This window comes from Perca flavescens, chromosome 16 (assembly GCF_004354835.1).
Source record: "Perca flavescens isolate YP-PL-M2 chromosome 16, PFLA_1.0, whole genome shotgun sequence".
In the NCBI taxonomy this organism is placed as follows: domain Eukaryota; kingdom Metazoa; phylum Chordata; class Actinopteri; order Perciformes; family Percidae; genus Perca; species Perca flavescens.
The window spans coordinates 92,828-119,060 of NC_041346.1; the positions used below are offsets into that span (position 1 = coordinate 92,828).

The window sequence follows — 26,233 nt, forward strand, 5'->3', positions numbered from 1 at the left end:
GTGGTTATGGGTGACATGATTGCAATAAGATAATCCGTTTGTGCATTCCAGTTGTGCTCCTACAGAGCATCGTCCCTGAGATTTCAGTTTAGAGTGTCAAGCTGCACAGCCCGTGATATAAATCTAAAATATTAAATGTTGTTGAACACCTTTATCAGTTTCCCAAATACCCTGAAAAGTCCATCATGAAGTCCATCTCCGCGGGGAGGGGCGGGGCCCCCAGCTCCCGGTGCGGCTGTCAGCTGACGTGCAAATTGGTCGTCCAGTCTCACACACACACACACACACACACACACACACACACACCTCTGTAGTGAATTCTTCTCCTCCTCAGCACCTGCTCATTAATGTTATGGCTGCCATTACACAAAAATTTTGAAATAAAAGTGAAAATGCTTATTTCCCTAACTAACCTCCCTAACTTTAGTGCAACAGCTGCTGTGGTCAGTTCGATACCGCAAACAGTTCACACTGGAATCTGATATAGGCCACATTTTAAAAGGTAATGTGAACAGCCAAACAAAGAATCGGATCTGAGCAAAAAATCAGAATCAGGCATTAAGACTTGCGGTGTGAACGTAGCCTAATTGGCTGATTGTGTTTTTGCATATTTAAGTGTTCCTATTTGAATGGCATCGATACTTCAGTCACTAAACTAGCAGAAACTTCATTCACTGAGCAGATACAGTACATACCATTGCTTTCATTTTTTAAATGTGACAAACTAGTGTCAGTAGTGTTATTTCTTACTCTTTGTGAGGGTACAAATCATAAACTAACTAATGCATGACTCATGATGATGAATTAATGCAGGATGTATCATGAATTCATGTTGCTCACCGTTACCATAGGATCAAGTCACCATGACTTAATGCGATAACACTTTAACTCTTAACAGATCAGTCATGTTTGTTCACAGTTACCTCATACAAGAATCAATATGCAGCCTCTCAGAACCGTATTCATCAGAAGCAAAGCTTGTTGTCAATATAATAATGTGTTAATATTGCTGGCTGAATTGTTTAAGAACTAATGAATCACTTGTGTCGTGTTTGCATTTATTACTTGCAAGTGTAAATCTGCTGCTCTTTCAGTGCCACTCTTTGATTTGTGCTTTACTCTGTTTATCCAGTATTGGTTTTGTGGGTAGGCTACTCTCTCGTCTCTGTTGATTGTAGTACAGATGTGTGAAAGGTAAATGGCTTTGATTTCAAACAGTGGAACTGATTAAAATGAGATCACTGGAAACACAAGCAGAGTTGTATATCGTTTATTGCAATGTTGATAACATACAGACTATAAAAATGAATGTTAATAAAACCGCATATATGTACACAGAATACCTGGAACATACTGTATCTGTATCTCATACAGTGACTGATCTTGGGTAGGTAGAAGAAATTACTGAATTACTGCTTAAGTATACTGGAGCTGCTTGTACCTGGAAAACCTGCAATAAAATTGTAGTTGTTAATTCCTATATATGTTTAAAGGCTGTTATCTATTTCAAAATCTCCATATTAAATAGATGAGGTGGATCTTGTAACCTCAGTGCTGGTAACTTACAGAGCTGGAGTCAGGATGTGGTAAGCCTAGCTTAGCATAGAGACTGGAAATAGGAGGTAACAGCTAGCCAGGCTCTGCCCAAAGTATCAGATACAGAACCTCTTATTAAGCTGCAGTATCCATATACAAACGTACAAGCCTTAGATACAACTTGCCACCCTTAGCAACGGGAGATATATATAGTCCGCTCAGTTCGTAGAACCCTTCAGCTCAGACAGCTAGGAGCTAGAACACTAACGCTATGCTAGCAAGATTTTAAGTCCGTAACATTGTGTACAGTTGGCAACCAGTAAATATAATGTGACCGTGTGTTTAACAACAAGACAAGCTAGCAATCAGCCATGTCCAAAACAATATCAAAACTTTCAGGAACAATGATCTGCCGTGTATACTGTCGGCCGCAGCCTGAAGTAGCGACCTGAACAGTGAACAGGACGGGAGATAACGTTATTCGCTGTGAAACAAAGTCAGTTCAGAGTGTAACTGACTTCCTGCAGCTGGTGTGTTAGCACCATCCTGTGGTGTTCAGAGGACCAGGCCCTAAAGCACCACACAGTGTTGGAAATAACAGATTCACATTTTCTTTTTCTTCTACGTAGCACATTCATTTAGAATGGTTAACAGTCAGTTTCAACGGAACTCCTTTAGTAGGTGTCCTATATCACTTTTTATGGACACCCTGCAGAATTGAGTATTCACCCAAACCAGACCATGGTTGATCAGGATATAGTGAGGAAGATCATCTCCAAGGAGCAGTGTCTGCCACTTATCTCCCCATAAAGACCAATCAAGCATTATAGAATCATTCCAATCAACATATGGAGTTCAGTTCAGGAATCCTGCATAGTGTATTCCGTGATACAGATAGCTGTATATTCCACAGTCCTGTTATTTAGATTGGAGAAGTTGACCTGTTGAACTTTATTTGGCATGTTGAACTTTGTACTTTGTTCACATTCAATCCACTGTTTTACTAACTATTGTCAATTCTAAATATAAGATGAAATTATTAGGCAAAGGACTTTGAAAATAAATTATCTTGGGAATGTGATAGATTTACTGAAATCTTACTAGAACATTGTATCAAAAATAAATAACTAGATTTATCACCTGTAGAACTGATCCCAATATAATTAGTTATTATTTATTTATATATTTATTGAAGTTTGTGATGTGCAACAAAAGGACACACAGACCAGGAGACACGGATAAGATATTACAGCCACTTGATGTATTTCTGTGTTTGCAATGTCGCTTTATGACCCCGAACAACATACAGTAAGCAAAACCTATACCTGTAGGAGGAATATAAAAAAAAGATTTGGCATGGATCGTATTGCATCACTGTATGAGCCTTTGCAATTTGAAGCTAGATTATGAATACAAAAGAAACCAACAGGAAAAGAAGTGAAGACTGAAGATGCAATCAAGGATTCCTGCTTCAGTTTTGAATGATTAAAGTGTTAATGGAAGGTGTTTGCATTGGCTCGTATCATCATGGTCACTTTTTTCAGAGAATAAGCTCCTCCTCTGAACTCGGCCCAGTAGACCCCGTCCTGGTAACGGCTACGGTAATGCCCACCACGATACCACACGCCGTTCAGGTTGGAATGGGCACATGCATTATACCACCATCCTCCCTTCTGGTAGTGGGCACAGTTACCTGGAGACACAAGGAATCAAATCAGACTAATATTCTAGCATCTGGTTTTTTGCTGGTTCAGGGGTTAGGGTAAGGCTTGATCATTGCACCTGCATAATTGGCCTTTTTAGATGTGTTCATTACAGAACAGAAAAACTCTCCGCATGCTCCATACGGTAACCCGCCCACCCTCTCCGGGTGTGTGCACTGTCTGCATCAGTTAAAGGTGCCCTACCACAAAAAACTGTTTTTACTTTCATTTTTTTGAAATATGTTAGCTCACCCAGTTGTGCTGGGTAAAGGATGCTAATAGCCAGGCTCTCATTGGCTAGCTATTAGCCAATCAGAGTCAAGCAGCTTAGCTTGTTGAATATTAATGACAACTGGCACAAATTGAGCTGAGTCTTCCTGCAGGCTTTCTACACCACGCTAGAATGGCTTGAAACAAGGTAACCAAGGTTACAGAGTCCATGGTAGACCTTCAGACATTACCACAAAGTAATGAAATACGTGTGGCAGGTCACCTTTAATGTGTACATGCTTGTGCCAGTCACGCTCTTCTTCATGTTGGAGTTGTCATTGCTGTATAAATGCTGGACAAATCTACAGGAACACACGGCAAGACGGTTTCAGAAGAATAAAGCAGGAATGCCACATATGGTGTTTTATTGTTAAAATGTTTACCATGGCTTCATGTGGCAGTTGTCCACTTTTTTCTTCTCCTCTTTATTAATTGATTGGCTATCTGATTACTAGGGTGTTTTGGTAGGGAGGTGGTTGTGTGGCAATTGCAATGTTTCAAATTAGGGTTGTGGTAGAGCTTTGCTTCTCGGCCCAACCCAGGCTGTAATTTGTACCTTCCCCTGGATGGCAATTGGGTCAGGTTTGCGATCTTAAAGTCTGTGTAATGTCATGAATAGTATATTTGCTCTGTACCACTGTGTGTGACCGCCATCTTCTGGATAACTATTAAATTTACATGCATGGATTACTTATTTCATTTCATGTTTTACAGTTGAAATTTTGTTTTTTAATCATGCTTGGGTCCAAAACTGCTGCAATTGTTCAGGCTTGGTTCAGGTTTTGACAGAAACTATGCTTGTTCATGTGAACAAAACGAGTATTCGGGCCCTATCTTATCTCTAGTTTGTGGGTGCACATGCATGTTTGACGAGCCAAAGGAAAGAAGCATGCAATTGGCCATACCTCATTAACACAATGTTTCTATGACTCCCCACTGCAGAGCTAAATTCACTACTTCCACTGTTTTCTTTTCTCTAATCAGGCATTAACACTGGCAGGGAACTCTCCATTTCTATGCTTAGTTTCAGTTTTTTGTGCATGCACTCTGGATAAATGAATACATTTAACTCTTTCAAGTAGAAAGGCGTTTTAATCATAAATGCCAGTACAAGATATACAATAATGAGGCATTTGCAGAGTTGCCAACTTATTCCAGCCAATTCGATTTAAATAAATCAAGGTGCAGAGGTTATATATCTTCAGGCTTCCATGTGCGCTAAGTTGAGTTATGGCTAACACATTTGGATCATTGAAATTTGCCAGACATTACTCAGGTGGCTTGCTTGCCAAATTTAAACTCTGAATACATCTTGGTGTGCATGTCTTCAGTTACAGAGGAAGAGCAGAACATGGGCGTTTGGACTTGTTCTGAATGAGCAGACATTGCATTTGGCTGAGCTCGCTGGTTTATTGTTATTTGATATCAACTTGCTTAATTGATGCTGTGATCTTCCAAAAGTATAAAAGCCATTTTGTTCTGCACAATCAACAATAACATATGTAGGTTCTGAGTATTTTCAAAAACAGAATTGCAAAAGGCATATGAATTTCAAAGTTTAACCATAATAGTGTAAAATACCGCTTTACTGCTATTCAGGTATAGCCTGACTCCAGATGCCACCATCCATCTCCGTTTTGGGTTAACTCTACCAAACATTGGAAGCTGTGAAGTGCCCTAGACTGTATACCCATAGCCTCAAGTCTATTACAGGGCAGTGTTGTATCAATTCTTCATCACGGATCATAACTCAACACTGAATACAGCCAGTTATGTTTCACTTTCCCAATGAGAAAAGTGGCATATACTCTATGGGAGGCTGTGGCTCAGGTGGTAGAGCAGTCGACGGTTTGGTCTATGGCCTTGCAGTTTACATGTCAAAGTGTGTGAATGTTTATCTGATGAGCAGTTGGCAACTTGTATTCAAGTAAAATTATAATAAATACACACAATGCCATAAATCATAATAAATATATTTAAAGTGCAAAGGTGCAATAAGAGTAGAGCAGCAGCAACACATGTTCAGTTTTATATTAAAATTGATTGTCCATCACACAACAGTGTGAGTGTTAAGAAAAAAACAGGGATGGTTGGGAGTTGAGGGGCTTCACAGCCCTGGGAACAAAGGTTGCCTTTCTCCTCTGGGTTCTGCATCCTGGGCAGGGAACATAGCATGACAGGGGTCCTGCAGGATTTGGCATGCTGGTCTGAAAGTGAAAGTCAAAAGGGGACGGACATGGACTCCCACAATCCTGGAGCAAACTTTGACTACACTTTGCAGCCGGTTTCTGTTCTGGAGGCGGATTGAGTGAAACTAGGATATGAAAGAGAACCCACTGAGCAAGCGACGTCTGTGCACGTACAAAACAGGTTGCTATCCCGTCCGTCCGTCCAGGCCATGATCTGAACGTCCATTGACAGCCAGAATTAGTTGATCAATGACACTGGGAAATGATGTCCTGTCAGGTCATAATCTAGAAGTCCACTAACAGACAGAACTAAAAATAGACGTTGACGCTGGCTATAATCTGGATGTCCATTGACAACCAGAATTAGTTGATAAATAACACTGTGAAAAATACCAAAGAAAAAAGATGCCAGTTGTGGTGGAGAGACAGAGTGGCTAAGAGACAGCGTGTCTGTGTACGCATCTTTCCATGGCCATATAAAATGTAACGGGAATCTGAAAAGTATTATTACTAAGGTTAGGGTTAAAAAACATAAAACTGTTCAAACACTGAGTGTGAGATAACACTCTCAGTACCTCACACATCACATTTCTGCACTAAAGCACAACTTGCACAATGTTTATGCTACACTATTTCAGTAGGTTAAATTTTTATTTGTATATACGTTCTACATCATTCCCCGCATATATTGTTTATGTAGAGCAGAGATCTTCAACAGGTCCACAACGTGACAAACCCTATGGAGCTTACCACACGTGTGCATATTTCAACAGAGTGACAGTGTGAGTGAAGAAATAGATAGAGACAACAAAACTGAACAAATCAGAGAAGAGAAAGAAAAGTTGTGTCCTTTTCTCTTTATTTGTATATTTTATATTGTCCAACCAGTACAACATGTCCTGTTCTGTAGACATGGTCCTTATTTATATATTTATGTTGGACCAGTCCAATATGACAGTCAGTTGAAATAAACCTGTAAGACAACTTGTTTAATTTGTTATGTATCTATTTTGATGCGTTTTTCCATAACTTTTGTAATTTTACATATGTTTAAAAAATATTGAAATAATATATATATATATATATATATATAACAGCAATATCACATTTTGTCAATATCGTGCAACCCTAGTACTGACACTGAATGAGTTGAGCTTTCTCAACAGATACTGCCTCTCTGCTGGCACTTCCTTATGATCGCCTCTGTGTTGATGTAGAATAGCTGGTTGTCGAAAACTGACCCCAGATATTTGTACTCAACAAGTTCAACCGGCTCACCGTGGATGATGAAGGTGACTGCTGCAGCTTGATCCCTTTGTTTGGTGGAAAATGCTTTTACTATTTTTTTGGTCTTGTCTCGCTTTGAATGGTCATTAAGACTAGAAAAGTGCTATATAAATGCTGTCCATTTACATTACATTTATAGTATGTGGCTGGAACTTCTGTGAAGATGTATTGAATCAGATACTAATATGTTTTTGCAAGTGAAAGCCCAGCAATAGTTATAATGGCCTTCTCTTGCACTGCATTCCACTCACCTGCATAGACGTCATGGTCTTTGTCCAATGTGGTAAACTGCTTGCTGTTGTGCCAGGTAAGAGAGTCTCCAGCGTTGCCATGGTATCGGCCCACTCGCAGCCTGTAGAAGTCAGCCTCAGACTCAACACGGAAGCTGGCGTACTCTGCAAAGGTCTTGCGTCCGGTCCAGTCTTCCAGAGTCACTAGCAGCTTGTAAGTGCCCTGGTTGGTCAGCCAATAGATGTTTTCTAGGCCTAGCCAGTGTTCACCATCAATGTTTCCAAACCCTTGCTATAAAAGAAGAAGGGCGTTAAATTAATCAGGAGTGATCAATTTCTACGGTTCTTAACACATGATTTAAAGCCACAGAAATGTTCTTATTTTAAAACCAACAAGAAAGAAACCGTTTGTCGTCCCCTTGGATACAACCATGAACTTCTATCAAATAACCACCCATGTTTTCCTTGCATCTTTGAAAGACTGGTATGATGTCAGAGTGAGAGGCCAAGAGCAGTGGCATAATTGCAGGACGTGTTTAAGATCCTCTCCACCAGAGCTTAGGGTTTCTAAATCACTGGTTTCAATTACATCACACATGGGTTCCATCAGGAGGGAGACCTAGTCCCTGCCAAGTGTCAGGGTGTAATTGGCTCAAAGTGCCTTGTTGACTCATTGAGGGTGTGTTGGGGAAAGATTGGGTTGGGGGACAACTTGGAAGTAGTCTGTGCTTTGGTGAGTTTAAAGGGGTGATAGAATGATTATATAGAGTATTTCACACTGTTCCTTATGGTCTCCTAATGGGGTATGTAACATTGGTTGGGCTGAAAATGGCCTGGTTGATATTTTATTGGCCCTTATGCATCCCTGTGTTTTGGCCCTATTTCAATTCAATTCAATTTTATTTATAGTATCAAATCATAACACAAGTTATCTCGAGACACTTTATAGATAGAGTAGGTCTAGACCACACTCTATAATTTACAAAGCCCCATCAATTACAGTAATTCCCTCAAGAGCAAGCAGTGCGACAGTGGTGAGGAAAAACTCCCTCTTGGGAAGAAACCTCGGACAGACCCAGGCTCGTGTCTGACGGTGCCGGTTGGGGATGCGATGAACAGTGGCAGTAATAGTCACATTAATAATGGAACAGTGACTTCAAATGGTAGTCGTAGTAGTTCATGTCATATCAGGGCGCTGCAGGGCGTTACAGGATGTAGCGTGGCCCAGCAGAGCATGGATGGACGTAGCAGGAAGCTGCAGGGTTCAGCAGGACGCAGCATGACATTGCAGGGCACCGCTGAGCTCAGCAGGGAGTGCAGCAGGACCACGGCGACAGCTGGTCTTGGTGCCAACTTTCTCCAAGGAACATAAGGACTCCGGGAAGTAAACTCCTCAGAAGCTAGGATTAATAACAAGCATTTCTGGGACAGGATGCACACAAATGGTAATAGAAAGGGAGAGGAAAGAGCAGCTCAGTGTTTCAAAGGAAAGAAGTCCCCCGGCAGTCTAGAACTATAACAGCGTAACTAAGATAGACAGGTCATACAATATTTGTAACAAGAGCTTTTCTTCCAAATATGGTATGGTCATGAATATTTAGATGAGCTGCGCACTGATTAGTTGAGCGAATCCCCCATACACGCACATTAGAGACGCGCGCTGATTGGTTGAGCGAATCCACCATACACACACACATTAGAGACGCGCGCTGATTGGTTGAGCGAATCCCCCATACACACACATTAGAGAAGTGACAGAATCTCATATTCCAAACACTGCAATGTTTCATTACCAAATTCACTTCTGAGACTTTATTTATGCGAGAAATCAACTATATAAAGCTCAAATATGGTCCATTTTACGAAAATTGATGGCTAATTGCAAATTTGGTAAGACGTGTCGGATTTTAGGAGCTCCACACAGTCTGACGAGAAAGCGGCAGCCTGCTGGGCTCCATACCCAGGGCAAAGTCACTCTTTGTGGATTACTGCAATACTTTGTCAATAGAATTTCGTCACGCCACTTATATCACAGCTACCCCAAGGTCTTACAAAGCTAACATTGTGTCCGTTTTCAATGTAAGGCATTTTTATGAACTTCGGGCGTTTTGTTAGAAGGAGCAGCTAGCTAGCTATATGTCCCATTCAATACAATGGGAAAAGATTGCTGCTAGCTAGCTACACTTTCGGCATAACTATAGTTAATGAATATTTGTGGACTGTAAGGGTTTCGTTAGGTGCGACTGTCCCTTCAATCCTAGCTATGTGTAGCTACAAATCACGGATAGTTAGCTTCGTCTGTGAAGGAAGGCAGGCCAGGCAGCGAGGCTGCTACACAGGCAGCACTGGCCGCTGAACTCCGACACACAGTCGGACAAAATTTGCAATTAGACATACATTTTCATAAAACGGCCCATATTTGACCTCTACATAGTTGGTTTCTTACATAAAAAAGTCTCAGAAGTGAATTTAATGGTAAAATAGCAGATGAACAATGTATACAATTTCTGAGATCTGCCCGACCAAGAGTCAGAAGACTAACTCATCTCAGGTCAGTTGTGTAGCCTATGCAAATGTTGGGGCGTGACAAAGTAGAGGATAGGATTGAAGGGACACTAGCATCTAAGGAAACCCCTCATGTTCACAGAAATGCATTAAATTGAAATTGGACACAATTGTTAGCTTTATATGACCTTGGGGTAGATGTTATATAAGTGGCGTGATGAAATTCTAACTGTAAATATACTCTAGTTATGCCGGAAACTGGCAGCCGGCTAGCTCCACGGAGCCCCGGTAGTAAGTAACCGAGAAACAGTGACTTTACTGGGTATGGAGGTTGCCACTTTCTCGTCAGACTGTGTGGAGCTCCTAAAGTCCGACACGTCTTACCAAATTTGCAATTAGCCATCAATTTTCGTAAAACGACCCATATTTGAGCTTTATATAGTTGATTTCTCGCATTAAAAGGTCTCAGAAATGAATTTAATAACGAAATAGTAGACAAACAATGTATAACTTTGCAGTGTCTGAAATATGAGACCTGCTTTCTCGTCTCCAATGTGTTTCTAGGTGGTTCTGTGCGCACAGCTCATCTAAATATTCATGAGCATACCATATTTGGAAGAAAAGCTCTTGTTACAAATAGGGCCATATTCACAGGGTAGTTAAGGGCCCATAAAATAGCATTCGGGCAATTTTCAGCCCAACCAATGTTACATACCCTATTAGGAGACCTTAAAGTGATGGTTCGGAGTAATTTCCCCCTAGGGTCCTATTCGGGCATTATTAGTGGGGTCATTTACGAGATACAAACGTGGGTCCATTAGCCCCTGCGCTAAGCTATTCAGCTGATAACGCTACTCTAAGCTAACTCTCCCAATGTTAGACCTAGGTGAAAAAAGCTTCTCAGGGGGGGTGTTTGGCTCGAGGTCATGGTGCAAAGGACCCTAGGGTGAAATTACTCCGAACCATCACTTTAAGGAAAAGTATGAAATACCCTATATAATCATTCTATCACCCCTTTAATGTAGTAAGAAGATTATCCATATTGGGATGTCTTCCCTTTAAGCCACAGAATGTTAATCTTTGGCAACTAAATGTTTCGCCCTGTGCACTAGTATTTACATAACCTTGGGTTACACTACTGGTAGTAACTGGGAAACACAGCATAGTCATTGGATCATAACCATGCAACACTAAAAGCATGTCTGGTTCATGTGAATTGATTTCAGCTCTTCTGTTGCGATCTCATAGACTCACATCTTACACAATGGAGTCACCAAACTGTTCCTGTTCCACTGTAGGAGCTAAATAGCAGTTTAATTATTTCATCACAGATATAATTAGCTTCCCAGAACTATCTAGAAGGCATGTAAAACCTTATGATTCTAAGCTCAGATCCTTAAATATTACCTTGTACGTCTCCCAGTTTCTAAAGAAGTTCACAGAGCCATCCTGACGTCTCAGAATAACAGTCCAGCCACCAGGGTCGTGTCTCTGGTCACACCAAACCTGCATGAGTTGGTTGCTGTTGTCCGGTTTCACGAGGTACATACCACTGGTGATGTATCCGCCCTCCAGAGCATCGAGGCAGTCTTTGAAAGGACCTGGAAGAAAGACAAATGCTAACTAACAAAGCTGTATAATGCATTATAATCTACAAAGCCTTTAATTACTGTCATCAATATTAAAATGCTAACAACCTGTGCAAGTAACAGGCACTGCAACTTCAAATAGAATGTTGGAACATATGTATGGACAGACTGCTCCTGGAAAAGTGAAGTCATTGTTGACCATGCGTTACGTATGCCAAATATGACGAATGCTTTCCAGTGTCTGTGATGCTGGCAGCAGTAAATTGTGTGTGTGTGTGTGTGTTTCAGTAGGAAAATGTGTAGAGTTTCTGCTGTCCTGATATCCATGGGAAGCTTGTTTCCGCCATGATTAAGCCATGACAGCAAAAAGTCGCGATTGTTTTTGAGCGATAGCTGGGCCCCTTTTGTAGTGAGGGCCGATTGGCAGTAGCTTGAATCGGACTCAAGCAGCCATTGGGAGCTAGCACAGAGGAGTGTGGTAGTGTGGGAGAACTTTGGTAGGTTGGCATGCAGCCTGCAGGTTGGCGCAGGCAGACCAGCCTGTGCCAAGAGTGAGTTGCAGACTGATTAATTAGATCAATATTTTTAGCTCTACATCATTTACTTAAACCATCTTCAGTCTCAACTTAAAACATATCACAAGGAATTAAGCCTGTTGATGCACTTTTCACTTGCACCATAGATTCTTTCAAATCCGTTATTTCAGTAGCATTCCACGGTAGCTCAACTTGTATTGGTAGAGTGTGTGGCCCATAAAAAATGGTTGCTGTTATTAAATTATGACTCCATAATCGTTTTTTTTTTAATTCACTCTTCTGTAACCTGCCAAAATGACACAGGATCCAACATATGTCAGACATATACAATCAACCAGTTGCCCAAAAACCATTTCATTCAAATAATCCATCAGTCCATAACAGTCCAGAAAGCGTGCCATGTGTAGCTGTTGCGTAGTTGAAACCGATAAGCAGAATTGAAATAATATTTTTACATTTTTTTTTTTTTTTACGGGTATGCAATAAGAAGCTACTCTTTGTATGTCTGTGTCTTATTTGGTTGCATGTTTCATAAAAAAAGGATCTTTACACACATTATCAGAGTTGAATATTTCATGACAGCAGTGTTATATTTTATGTAGTCTTGATTTGGGTGTTTTCAGTGCTCATTTACATTTAAAATGGGTTGTTAATCTGGTTCTTTAAGTTAGTAGTAGCATAACATAGTCCACTTTATTCAAATAAAACTCAATTTTGCGCAAAATAGCGGATAGTGAAGATGCTGAGTGGCAAGTAGCTTTGGAAAACCGCTAGCCCCAGTGGCTGGTGAGCAAAAAAGTTAATGTCAAGCCCTGGTCCAGACCATGGTGGCTCGGACACAAAAGGCCAGATAGATTTCAATGTAATTGTGTGCGCCTGTGAATCTTGAGAATCCAGCTGCCGTGCAAGGTAAAGGTTAATTGGCAATTGTTAAATATTTTGCTCCGAGCAAAGCTGGGCAATCAGCTTCTGATAAATTGCTCACTTTAAAATGTATCATAATCTACATTTTTTAATTTAACCTTTTTATACAGGTCACAGGGCCAGATGTACTAACGCTTTTGCGCCCACTTCAGGCGTATTTGTTTCGCAACGTGCACGTAAAAGCATGGCAAGGTGTGTACAAACAGGCTGCACTGAGGTAAAAGCACATAGCACCAGTACTTAACGCTTTGCTACAGCGCATTAGTCAATACATACATTTACCCACCACTAATGCCCCAACAACACGCATCAAGCAGGATTTCTTTGACATCGCTCATTCAGTTGCGTGTTTAAATGTGCGCAATTTATGGTATAGTGGGCGGAGAAAGGCGCCGATTACCCGATGAACTGCAGGTTTGGTAAATACTACGTGAGCTGAAGTATCACAGCGTGCACTTTCTGCGGATTGGCCATGGCGCTGATAACGCAACATTCGCAAATGTACGTACATCTAGCCCACAGACCTGTTAGTGACAATACACAACATCAGCTGTAGCAGACAGATAAACAGATTACAATAGTATACACAAGACTTACTGTATACAATATTTAAATGAATGTGCCATGTAGACTTAAAACACTAAAGTACTAAAAACTTGAACAAGATTCCAAAGATACAGGCCACTGTATGCATGTTTTCAGTGAGGTATGCCAAAGTAGAGATGTTTCCCCAGCTTTGTGAAGTATTGGACAATGTATGGCCTGTGTCTGCTGCAACAATAGACCTCAGAGGAAGACATGACAGTGTCTGTGTGGTCATCAACAGTACTTACCAGAGGACTGGCTTGTAAAGCTGTATGTAGCACTTGGCATTGTGGCAGGTGGAGGTGGCAATGCTTTGGAGTTCTGGTCACTCTGTATCTCATTAGTCATGGGGTTGTTGGTGTGGCGGGTGAAGGGAGGTGGGTGATAGGGTCTGTAGCCTCCAGGAGACAATGCAGGCATCTGTAGAGGAAGCTGAGGGATGGCAGGAGGCTGTGATCGGCCCGGGCGGCTCCTGTCCTGCACCATACTGTAGGAGTATCCCCACCGCTTACAGTGCTCCTCCAGCTGCACCAGGAGAGCACTCTGGTTATCTGCGAGGGCTGACAGCTGCTTGTACTTGTGTTCCAGGTTGCGGTAGCGTGAGGCGAGCCTCCCCATCTCATTTGTGTGGTTGAGCACGCGGGTCTCCAGCTGTGAAACCTCAAGAGCATTGTCTCGTTTGCGGATAATCTCATGCAGCAGCTGCATATAGAGCTGTGTAACTCTGGAGTTCATGTTGCGGCTTTCTTTGCGCAGTAGCTTGACTTCATTGATGACCCCCCCATCTACCTCTACCAACTGCTGCAGCGCTTCAATCTGCTTTCGCTGCTTCTGCAGCTCACTGTTGAGCAGCTCCAACTCCTGCTTATTGACCCGGTTCTCCAGCAGGGCCTCTGGCTCCTTGGAGTTCACACAGATGGCCCCCTTGTTTTTCTGCTGAGGGACAATAAAGGTGTAAGAACATTTGTCTTTTTGGGAAACACTGTGGTCAACCACAGCACGTTTTTGGCGTTTTGGTGCATAGACAAACTCTCTCTCCAGGAAATCATCACTGTTTCCGATTTCCTGAGGGTCTCCCTGGAGAGAGGACTTGGGTCCAGAGAGCAGCAGGAGCACCGGCAAAACCACCACAGGGAGAATCATAGCGCAGTCCTGCTGCACCCGACACAAGGTGATTTCTGGAACAGAGGGGGAAGAGGTTATCAGTAAATGTCTTATTCTCTCACATCATTCACTGAAGTGTGTAGATGTGACTACATGTTAGTGGAGAATCCAGTCTGCAGTGTAGTTCATACATGTCAGTGTTAAACCAAAGAATTGCAGAATACCAGTGTCACTCTTGTGTGCTGAATGCATTGATGCAACACTGAGGCGAGTGTCTATACTGGTTCCTTCTGGTCTGCAAATTTCAAAGCCTTGAGCAGCAGGGCAGGGACGGGTTGGAGATCGCAGCAGGTTTGTCAAGTGGCAGTAAAGGTACAGTGTAGGTTACAGTTTGTCCATTAATAAACACTGCAGCTCCCCAATACCCGCAGAGTTTCGGTGTCAAAAGTGAATCATTCAGCAATCATTTCTCACATTTTACTACACATGATGAATCAAACAAGTATTGTTGAATATGTGACGTCACCATTGAAGGCTTGATTTGATAAAACTCTCATTGAGGCATGTCACACATTCATAATGTCCTCACTTGAACAATTCAGCAAACCTCTTGAGGAAATGTTTTCATGAGAGTTCAGATATGAGGAAATTCTGGATATATTCCAATGCATTTCAAATAGTGATTCCCCGATTGATCGACCGCCGATCATTATCGGTCGATATTTACTAAAAACTTGTGATCTGGTGCTCGGCATTAATCTCCCTTTAGCCGCAGATATACTACTACACACTTCTAGCTAAACACTCGACTGAGAGCAACAACTGCATGCCTGTGCCTGATTGGCTGTTGATGTGAAGTGAAGCCCTCCTGCGGGCGCATCTCACCCACCTTATTGGCCAGGAGCCACACGTGATTGCTTAGGAGCTTGCACGGTACTGCCAACAAAACATTAGTTGAAGAGTCGTCACCCAGCGGAGCACAGCCAGTTTAAGCTCACAGCAAAGAGTGAGAAAAAAGGCTGAAATGGCAGCACCCAAACGACAGATAGTAACACATGCAACGATTACTTATCATTTTGGTGCCTATTCTTAACTGTCATCGCCACATGATGCTCACTTTAACCCCGTAAAGACCACCCGCCTTTCTGGGGAGTCTGTCCACTGTCACTTCCATGCTTCCCATTCATTTCTGCAAGAGCAGCCGTGCTGCCGTAAACTTTGGAGAAGCTGGGTTTCCACCTCTCAAAAGCTCACCAAAATCTTTTAAACTGGCCGATTCTGCATTGCCTATTTCTTGCATAAAATCTTTTCAGAAACACATTGCAGTGAACTATTTTCGTAAAATAAGATATCGTATTCCAAATGAGCCGACATTATTGTCTGTTATGAAATCCGGGAGCAGACGCATTATTATCAATTTCACTTGTTTTTTTGCTGAGCGAGTGGTCGGAGCAGAGGAGAGTTTAAGTTTAGTAGCGAAGATATCAAGTGAATACATGGCACATAATAATGTAGGCTGAGTCCTTTGCAGTGGCCCGGGTTTGAATTCGACCTGAGGCCCTTTGCTGCGTTTCATCCCCTCTCTTTCTCTCCTTCTTTCCGGTCTATCCCTATTGAATATAGGGAAAAGCCCCAAAAAATAATCTTTAAAAAAAAAAACATGTACAGGGCACTGCTAATTTTAAGGTGACCTTCCCTGTTTCATGATGTACAGTGAAACTACTTATGGTCATAATCAGGAACATTTTGAACAGAAATCTATTGTATTATATATATTGTAATAGTATATCCAGTGACAAACCTGTGGAAACTGTTTCATCATTTTATCATATATGTACCTCCTTAGTTTAGTTTATTACAAATACTTCAGATGCATATACATCAATACAATGAATAAAAGATGTTAAGGAGAGAACCCCTCAGAGGGGCTTAATCAGGGCACGCTCCAATACACAATCCATTTAACATAGAAAGAAACTAAAATACTTTAAAAGAAATGAAATGGAAGAAAGGCCCAAACTAGATTTACATGCAATTTCAAATCAACAGAAAAAATACAAAAGGTAAAATAATATTAGGAGTTACTCAAGTGGTTTACAAAGACATCCCATAGGGATAACATTACACGGACAAAAACAAACCTTTAACAGTTTTCTTAAATTGAAAAACTTTTAGTTTTGAAAAATCTGATGGCAACGCATTCCATAGTACTGAGCCTCTGTAATTCAAACCAAACTGAAGTTGAGATGTTCGACAGATAGGAGGCCGAAGTTTGAAGTTATTTTGAGTGGCATGATAATGAAATTGATAATTGTAAAACAGGAGTATAATAACTTCTTTAGTGATCTGAATACAATTAAAGCAATCTGTAGTTGATTGACTTGATAAACTGTGAGGATGCCTGATCTTAAAAACAGAATGATTTTTATGCACACAGTAGATCACTCGTAATGCCCTTTTCTGAAGATGAAAAACAGGGACAAGTTTAGTGGGGTGAGTAGTTCCGCATACAGAGTTACAGTAGTATATGTAAGGATAAACCAAATAATAATTTAAAAGCATGGTAACCTCTGTGGTTATCATGGAACATACTTTTCCCAAGATTCCAACACTTCGTTGGCTCCGTAGGGCTCCAACAAGACATGGATTTTTAATTTCAGTAGTTTAACAGTACCTGAGGTAACACACATACTGCTACATTTTCTCCAAAAAGTACTTGCCACTGCAAATCAATTATATAAAAATGGAAGTCATGGTAGGCTGGGTTACTATTGAAACACTGCATCAGGAAGACTTTTTAGTGAGTTAGTGAGTGAAAAGTTGATATGTATACAGCGGGTAAGAAGATTACAGCAAACCCCAACATTAAGTGTCTTAAAGTACCAGTGTGCTTCATCAGAACTGCTTGTCAGATTGTGCAATAAACCCTAATTTGATCTCATGAAGTGAAAACATTGGTTATCTTTACTAAAATATATGACTAAGAAGGCTTGCTAAAGCAAATTAGTTCCCTGTTTCCAGTCTTGACTCAAAGCTCATTTATTGGCAAGCCATGTTTTGATAATGATTCTGTTTGTCTCTGGGAAAAATGCTATCACAGCATAGGAATGTTCAGTGACACAATTTTTTTTTTATGGATGGGTCGGACTTACGGACCAATTACAGGGAGTTCTGGCCTAAAGGAAAAATAACGCAGCACAATAACCCAAGTCTCTGTAGCACATGAAGAAAGGAGGAGACCAAATGTTTAGTTGGCATCTAGTCCGATGACTTCATAAAGAATTCCGACACTTTTCAATTATTTTCCAAGAGGATGAGAGAGAGAGGACGGGAGAGCAGTGCCACCGGAAGTTACGTGAAATACCTACATGCACTCTCACGCACACACACACACACACACACACACACACACACACACACACACACACACACACACACGCACACAGATGAACTGCAGGTCTGTGATAGTGCAGTCTGCATGGGTTAGGTCTGTGTGGTCATTAGACCCCCATAAGCTGAGCTCAGAGCCAGATCACCATCTGTCTGTCAGCAGACTATACGAGCAACCAGAGAACAAACCTAGCTCTCTGTGCTAGACGTCAAGAGTGATACATCTCTCTTTCTGTCTCTATTACTGGAAGTCATCGACTGTCACACACACATGCTCACCACAATTGCACATCTGCATCTGGACACGAAGGCACGAAGAGCCCTTTCAACCATGGGGGGGGTTGGCTGACTAATGAACAACATAAAGAAGTACCTGTTCAAATGATTGCAGTTCATTTCCAGTCCCTGTGTCTATCTGAAGCTGAAGGGATTGTAGCAGGAGAGCCTTTCTTTTCATCCTGAACATGCTGCCTGATGGCTCCCACATCAACCAATCAAACACCAGCGTTCTCCTGACTGTGATGTGCCACAGTTTGAGTCTTTACTTCATCACATAATTCCACTGTCAACTAACTGACTTGTGAGCAAAACCAATATTTAGCTTTACAAAAAGGAGCCATTCAGCCATTGTGCCAAGACATGACTGGACCAGAGTGTGTTGGATGGCGGTAATGCACCAACAATGACTAGCTGCTAGCTAGTGAACATGGATGTAAGACAGGTGTCACCTGGTCCAACATGCTATCCCTTGTAGCTGTTTTTGGTCTCTGTCTGTCTGTCTCTGTGTCTCTTAATGTTAACCAGGTGTGTCTGCTGTCGCACTGAAGTCTGGTTGTAAAACTGAAACATTGAGCTGAGAGAGTGCTTCTTAGAGCTGAAAAACATGATTAGAGTAGTAAATGTGACTCTTGTATAAGTACATCTATGTTCTTCCTTCTTAAATAGTCCTGGAATTTAGCTCGTTTGATCGGCCCGGTTAACCCCCCCTGATGTTAACTGAAAGGATTGAAAGCTCAGCCATCTTCAAAATGTACACGCATACGTGTCTCGAGTACCCTACCGGAATTCACTAATAAATTTGTAGCAAAGCGTGAACTGTTAGCTCTGCGCAAAGTGTGGTAAAAACATAAATAACCAAATAAATCCCCTAACCCTCTGAGACCGCAGACCCCAACCCCTATCTGCAAGATACGTGGCCACTGGCCACATCAAACGCAGCTCGTGCAAACTCCAGCCCACAATTACCCCTGCTGTTTAAAGGTACGTTGAATCAGGTCTAGTGAATTCTTATGTTAAACATGAACGGTGTTACAAAAACCCTAGAACTAGGTCTCAACCAGTTATCAGTTCTGAAATAAGCTATGTGAAAAACACACCAACCTGGTTGGAGTAATAAACAGATTATAAGCTGGACAGTCAGCATTTATCATGTTTTTCCAGACTGGTTAACTGTTAACAGTTAAACTTACATACAGTGCCCTCGAGACGAATTCAACACGGTAGCCCAGACAGCGCTAGTCTACAGCTGCTGGGTCCACCAGCCTCAGACGCAAAGTCCCCCGCTGTCCTCTGGCACCGTTGTCTGCAGCAGTCCCCAGGGCGGAGCGGCCCGTGTTGATGTTGCGTCGTCCTCCACATCCAGCTCCGGACAGAAAACTCCCACATCTGTAGCTGCACTGAAGGCGAACTCTCTCCCTCCGTGGGTCACTTTCCGTGTGGCCGGGTGGATGAGCAGGTCTGTGGAGGCCCTAGCATGTGGCTCGTGTTGTGCTCCTTCAAGCTCCCGATGCCGCTGGGTCGTGAATGCGCCGCAGTTAGGTTGCATCAGGTCACACACCACAGTTCCATTCGTCTCAAGCTTTACCCTGATGTGCTGCAGCAAGGCATTCATTTCAGTCAGCGCTCCCTTTATTGCGTTGTAAACCACCAATTCAAGCACACTTTGTTGCTTTTCCAAGACTTGAGTGATCAAGTCCTCCATGTTTGGGAATGCACTAGCATTATACACTATATTAGCCACTGCTCTGCTAGCCACCGCCATGTTTTCAAATGTTTTGTCAGAGTATGTAGCTTAGATGACAAGTGGACCTGTTTTCTTGCACTTGCAGGCAATTCACTGAGTCACTGTGATAGAAGATAAAACGATTTGGCGTCGGAGAAAAAGGAATAGACCGTATTTCAATGAAATACGGAGGTGGGTACGAGAGCCTTAGTCTTCTGCGACCATTGCGGGTGCTGGTCCGTATCCAGCTAATTTAAATAGATCACGTTACTGTATTGTGTCAACAGTTAACTTCATTTAATATTGGATGTGGAGTTTACTTTTGAACGTACACATGTTCCACCAAAACAAGTTCCTTCCTGAGACTATTTAGCAGAGCCACGTGGCTCAGTCCGGAGCTTAGCGCCACCCAAGACCATTGTGATTGGTTTAAAGAAATGCAAACAACCCAGAGCGTTTTTCTCCTATCCCAGAATGCATCTGTGGTGTAGCCAGACCTTACTCTACAGCGCTGTGAAGATAGAGCTGAACATGCAAGACTACATATATAACATGAAATATAACCATATGAAATCCTCTGCTGAAGTCAGGAAAGAGAATGGCTGAGTGTTTATAGTGGATTTGCATCATGGTTTGCATATTTCTAAACACAGAACAAGCTATGTCATATCTGCATATCAGAAAAAATAAGTATCTTTGCTTAAAGGATATCCATGAAGTATACTAATAGGTGGCAATGTTAACAAACAAGGGCATTTGATGAGTAAAGTGAATGATGAGTTGGATATGTCTGTTCCACACCAGTGTCCGAACAATCTGTGTTATTTCTGTGGACTTTCTACTCTTGCCTTTGAATACAAAGACAGTAAAAGAGTCATTGATGAGAGGGCAGCGACTGTAAGTTAAACTCATTACACCCCACTGACAGAACAAAGTCATACTGTGCAGCAAATCTTTGTTCAAACCCCATAGAACTTCAACTTTCCAACAATATCAAATCCGTCAGGCTGAAAGAATAACAAGATTACAAGGCATCTGGAATATTTCCAGCACAGAGCACAGTCCAAGTATTCAGTGTTGAGTTGAACATGAAATGAAAAAGTCAGTCCCACTCACCTCCACTTGTCTCAGCTCCCTTACACCCCCGGCCAGTCCTTAGTTGTCAGAGCCAGTCCTCATGTCCTCTGAGTTAGTCCGGTATTTAGTAAGTGGAACTTCTTCATATTGTTTCCTTTACCTGCTGTCAGAATCCATTGTCTTGGGGACATGAGATGGTTGTGTGTTTATCAGTGCCCAGGTATCCAATCATCAAGCAGCAGCAGCAGCAACCAGCCAACCTAACTCCATTCATCTGCAGCACAGGATTTTTTCTACTTTTGTCAAGTGATGAGTCATGAACTCTTAGAATCTGTTGCTCTTCCACCCGGAGACTCAACCTCCCTCTGTCTTCCTGCTATTACACGGGATTTTCTCTTTGAGTAATTAAGCAGTGAGCCATGGCCATGCCCCTTTCTCCTCCCCTTGACAACAGGGAGATCATGGAGGAATTAGACGGAGGCTCCCAGTCCCCCCACCCAAACCCTTGTCCCCTGCAGCCCCACACGGAGAGCTGGTCAGCAGCTGTATGTGCAGCGAGGTCACAGCTTTGACCTGGACGGGAAACAGGGACTCTTGACTTTACCTCTGCTTCAGAACAATAAAGTCATGGATTTACCCTGAAGGAATTTGGAGTGGCCTTCAGACTAATATGAAAGTTTATGTAGTAATGTATATTATACGTGTATTATGTGTCAAGTTTTTTAAACATATTTGTGCAAACCACAGCAGTGGTTGACATGATTGAGCCTGCATTGCTAAAACGCAACTTCTAGAGAACATCCCATTGCATAGATCCTATGTATGAATCCCAACCATGTTATCATGAAGGCTACACAGCGTTAGCTCTCAACAATTTAGCAATTTAAGGTTTCCATCCCTTCACAATATTCAACATTTGGGACGAGCCATTGTTCATGTTAAACGTGTTCCCCACTGGAAGTGCTATGAGCAGTGTTTTTGTAAGTAGGTCCCACATTTCTGTGTATCTCCTGCACTCACACATGCATATGCAAAAGATTTCCCTGCTGCTTGAACACGCCATGATGTGTAGCAATGCGCTAACAGAAACCAGTGAAGAACACTGCTGGCCTGTTTTCAACATGGTTTATGTGGAAGGAAATGCATCAACAGGGTAAATGTAATCTCTTAATTTGTTTGTATGCCACCGAAAAAGTGGAAGCTAAATATGGATTTCTTAGCAAAAATGAATTAAAATTTCAGTTAGACTTTTTCCAGGCCTCATTCAGACTCTTATGATCCCTGACTTTTAAAGGAACAGAAAATCATAGTTTTCCAGCTTGAAGTGTGTTTTCAGTCCATTATTTCTGTTCTTAAGACTGTTCCTTAGACTCTGTAAGCTGAGATGAAAGCAGGCAGGCACTGTCTATTCAGACCATTTGCAAAAGCAGAGGTGGAGTTTGGTAAAAGTTTGTTATGTTGTCATAGTAATCACTGGTTACATAACACCTGAACAACCCTTTCAATAAATATTGAGGCACTTTTGTTTTTAATTACATGTGAGGTATGACAGGACTTTATTGGTGGATTGTCTCAGAGAGGTCAGATGGGTGAGGAAGATGGTTATCTTTTGAGACATTCTGAAAAACTTTTTTCTTTAGGAATTGAGCTGCTGATTTGTGCTGTGGTTTTAGTTCCAAAAACTTTTACAGGGAAACTTCCAGATGGTTTAACGTCATGCTTGTAGCTTCAAATGAGCTGTATTCTAATCAGAAAATGGCAGACCTTTTTGAAATATTGTGGAGTAGGTGGGCTGGAGACACCAGCAACAAACTAGTGCCCGATGTGGCTTTAGTCTTTACACAGGAGAATATCATACACACATTTCTCATCATATTGTCATATTTGACAACATAATCGCTAATTCAAATCCTGAAAGGAAATATTATGATACTCATTTAAGTGCCGTCATGCAAAGTTGAAACATGCCTCAGAGCACATCCAGACGCAGCAGAGCATGATTTCATTTCTTTGTTCTGATTCTTCCTCTATGTGTCTTTTAACAAAGGGAAGGTCTTGGGACTTCTTGTATTGGCTTTTGTATGTGTTTTCCTTTCTGTACCTCATAAAGGAGGACATGCCCCAGCCTGTGACCACTCTCCAGTTTCTTTCTTCTCTATTCATGCACACAGTCTGCTCTGTTGGGCCCGATAATGACCTACAGCTACAACTGGCAGCAGCAGGTAGTCAGTGAAAAGCAGTGGGCTGTGAACTGTCTTTCCTGTTGCAGCTGCATTAAGCCACTTAAACACTTCAGCAGAGAGAAATCACTGAGTTAACTCACTGTTGTCACTCTTAAAATGGCCACCTTAACGTGGTGGAGGGTTTTGCGTGTCCCTGTGACCCTGGGAGCTGTGTTGTCGGGGGCAATAGCTCCTGGTGGGGTGGTCCCAGGACAGGGACCAAATGAAGTGTGATTCACTAATCCTATATGAATCAGCAGAAAGGGGGCTGCCGCAACTCGCCCGGAAAAGGGAAACTGGGGCTCCCTTCTGGAGCCAGACCTGGGTGAGGGGCTTGCCAGCAAACATCTAGTGACTGGGGCTTGACCCATGTTACTCAGCTGGGCACTGCCCCAAAGAGCAATATGGAGCTGTCACTCTGTGGGCCCACCCCTCACAAGGATAGGCATTGGGGTCAGGTGGATTGTGAGGCAAAGGCGGGGATCATCACAGACTGGCTAGTTAACTTGCTAGTGCACTAGCGGCCGCTATGGACTTGTGTTGGTTGTGCGAGTGGTTTCAGTAAAGTGGCTGCATGTGTCCACGACCGCAGCTGTCTGACGTGTTGAATATGTATAAGCCTCTTGGACGGTGAACTGGAACTGTGTTGCTTGATTGTCAGTTAACGGTTAATGATTGGGCTGAATGATTTTTGAAAATAATCAAATTGTAATTTTTTTCAAAAATATTGCGATTGCGATTCGATATGTGATTATAAGCTTTTCTGTATTATTCAACAAAAACTAGCAATAAATCATTGTATAGTATGTACAACACAAGATTAGATGGATTAAACCAACTGTTCTTTCCTGGAGGCCAGGTCTGGATGTGATGATGAAATTAGGTGATGCATGAATTTATATGACTGACATCTTTTATTTAACTACTTCAATCACAGTAGTATATTGAGCACTGACTAAGCCTGGTGGAAACATTCATATGAAAGTCAGAAACAAATTACACTAAAGTGCAGATTGCAGAAATATAAAAACAAATGTGGCTCTACCACACTTAGTAGTATTTAGATTATTTAATTATTATTTACATAGACATATGTAAACATGTGGATTGCACTTTTTAAACACTGTCTTTGAACTTTACTAGACAGTTAAATAAGTAAAAATATATACATCGGTGTATTTTCTTTTACAGCGCACAGAGGAGCTGCCTCCAGCCCCTCCCTCCCCTCATGAAGTTGCGTGCCGTGTGCATGACAGCGTCAACGATGCTGCACTAGCTCAGAGAGGCTATCGTTACGTTAGTAGTAGCATGCAGGTGTTGCCGTGGGATTAACTGTACTAATAAAAACGTTGAAACAACGTGGCCACGCTGCTGTGAAAGCTCCCCGAACATCATTTATCAGAGTGTGGTTGTTACCCCTCTCCGCAGCAGTCTCCTCCACTCCATATCTTTATAACGGAGCTAACCGCTAACTGGAGCTAATCATTGCCAACCGAGCCTTCAGTTCTGCGTGCCTGTATTCATTAACTGCATGTATGGACTGGAGCCCAAATAAAACCCTTACAAGTTTTAAACTACAACTCAGAGTTGTTTGAATGACAGAAATCTGCTCAAGGTACGGCGTAGCGTTAGCGTGCTGAGTTGATGCTTTCTCTGCAGAGTGCAGACTGATATGCTCTCGTGAGTCACGTGACCAAATTGCAGCCTTTGCAATTAGGAAATCGCATTTTAACATATAACGATATTATCGCAAATGCAATTAATCGTTCAGCCCTAGTTAATGATCAGTTACCGAGGGTCGGTTATGGGTTAGGAAAAAAAAAAATCTAAATTATCATCCCTTAACCAAATAACACTAGAGGAGTGTGATTACTATGAGCACTGATGCTTATTAGTTATAGATGCAGTAGGCTCTATGGGGGTTCCTTCCATTTTGCTTTTATGCATTGTTGTATATAATTGTGTACTGTCATCATAGTGAGCATATGTAAAGTTGATTAGTGTGTAATACTGATCTGAGTTCAGCATTTAACTGTTCCACTGACAAATATAGAATTATACCAAAATTATTTTTAAATAAATCGGCAGCAAAATGAGCGATGCAGGATACAGTTTGTAGCAGAAAAGATGAGCAAAAAAAAGCTACTGAAGAATATCAATAAGTATGCGAGACAATATGAGTGTCCACATTAACACATCTCACAGATGATCACATAAAAATACCTTTCATCTGTTTTTGTTTGTGTATCCATTGTGAAGCAGCAGTATTGCAGCCTGCGTCCCAGGCAGAATGACTAAATGCACTTTGCTGTGGGTCAGAGAAACCAGGACTGCAAACCGCGCACAGCTGAAACAGATTACACCCCACACTCATGTGTCTATTAGGATCACATCATCCACAAATATTTGTTAAGCATTTCGTGTTGCGTTATGGAGATGTAATATTTAGGCTGGAGCTGCCAGCACAGCTGATATCATGGACCGCCAGTACATCTTAGTGGGATTTGGGTGTAACATGAAGAGAAATGTTTTTAAGCCCAGAGTTGGGAAACAATTTCTAGTTCCTGGAGTTTTAAGCAAGATTTCATTGGAGTTTAATTTGTCTTCATGATGTCTTTGATAGGATTACAGTTACTTGCTCTAGCATCAAACACTTCATGTCCTGCATTCTCATACATTTTTAGGCACCAATTTATGGTGAAAACATCTTAAATTATGTCAAGGAAATCCCAAAATTCTGGATGCAGGTAACGATTCAAAATATAAAACTATAATGGAATATAATACAGTAAGGTGGCTTCGCATGCGGGATCTTGGCCTGGTTCCTACTACACTTGACCCCAAAGTCCAGTTTGTTTAATTAGTAAGAATAGGGCTGTCTTCTCTGAAAATTGACAGAGAGCACACACACTCGCACATACACGCAGAGGTGCAGACAGTGCAAACGGTGCAAACTAGCTACGTCGGCTCTGCAGTTTTGTTGAAGTCACGGCAATGCCGATAAAGTGGTTGCAAGTAGAGATGGCCCGATACCACTTTTTTGCTGATACCGAGTACCGATCCGATACCAGGGTGTCTTATATT

At 41.8% G+C, this 26,233-nt stretch overlaps 2 protein-coding genes across 5 annotated transcripts in view; one reads left to right on the forward strand and one right to left on the reverse strand.

Annotated features, from left to right (window-relative positions):
• Positions 1 to 26,233, forward strand: part of LOC114570600 (ras-specific guanine nucleotide-releasing factor RalGPS1) — a 146,510-nt gene that overhangs the window by 41,653 nt on the left and 78,624 nt on the right. The window lies entirely within an intron of this gene.
• On the reverse strand, positions 1,255 to 21,285 carry LOC114570601 (angiopoietin-related protein 2). Its single transcript, XM_028600937.1, has 5 exons — positions 20,967 to 21,285; positions 13,603 to 14,532; positions 11,128 to 11,321; positions 7,237 to 7,507; positions 1,255 to 3,229 (listed from the first exon to the last, which is right to left on the reverse strand). The coding sequence occupies exons 2-5, from the start codon at positions 14,495 to 14,497 to the stop codon at positions 3,030 to 3,032; spliced, it is 1,560 nt and encodes a 519-aa protein (XP_028456738.1). The 5' UTR covers positions 14,498 to 14,532; positions 20,967 to 21,285; the 3' UTR covers positions 1,255 to 3,029.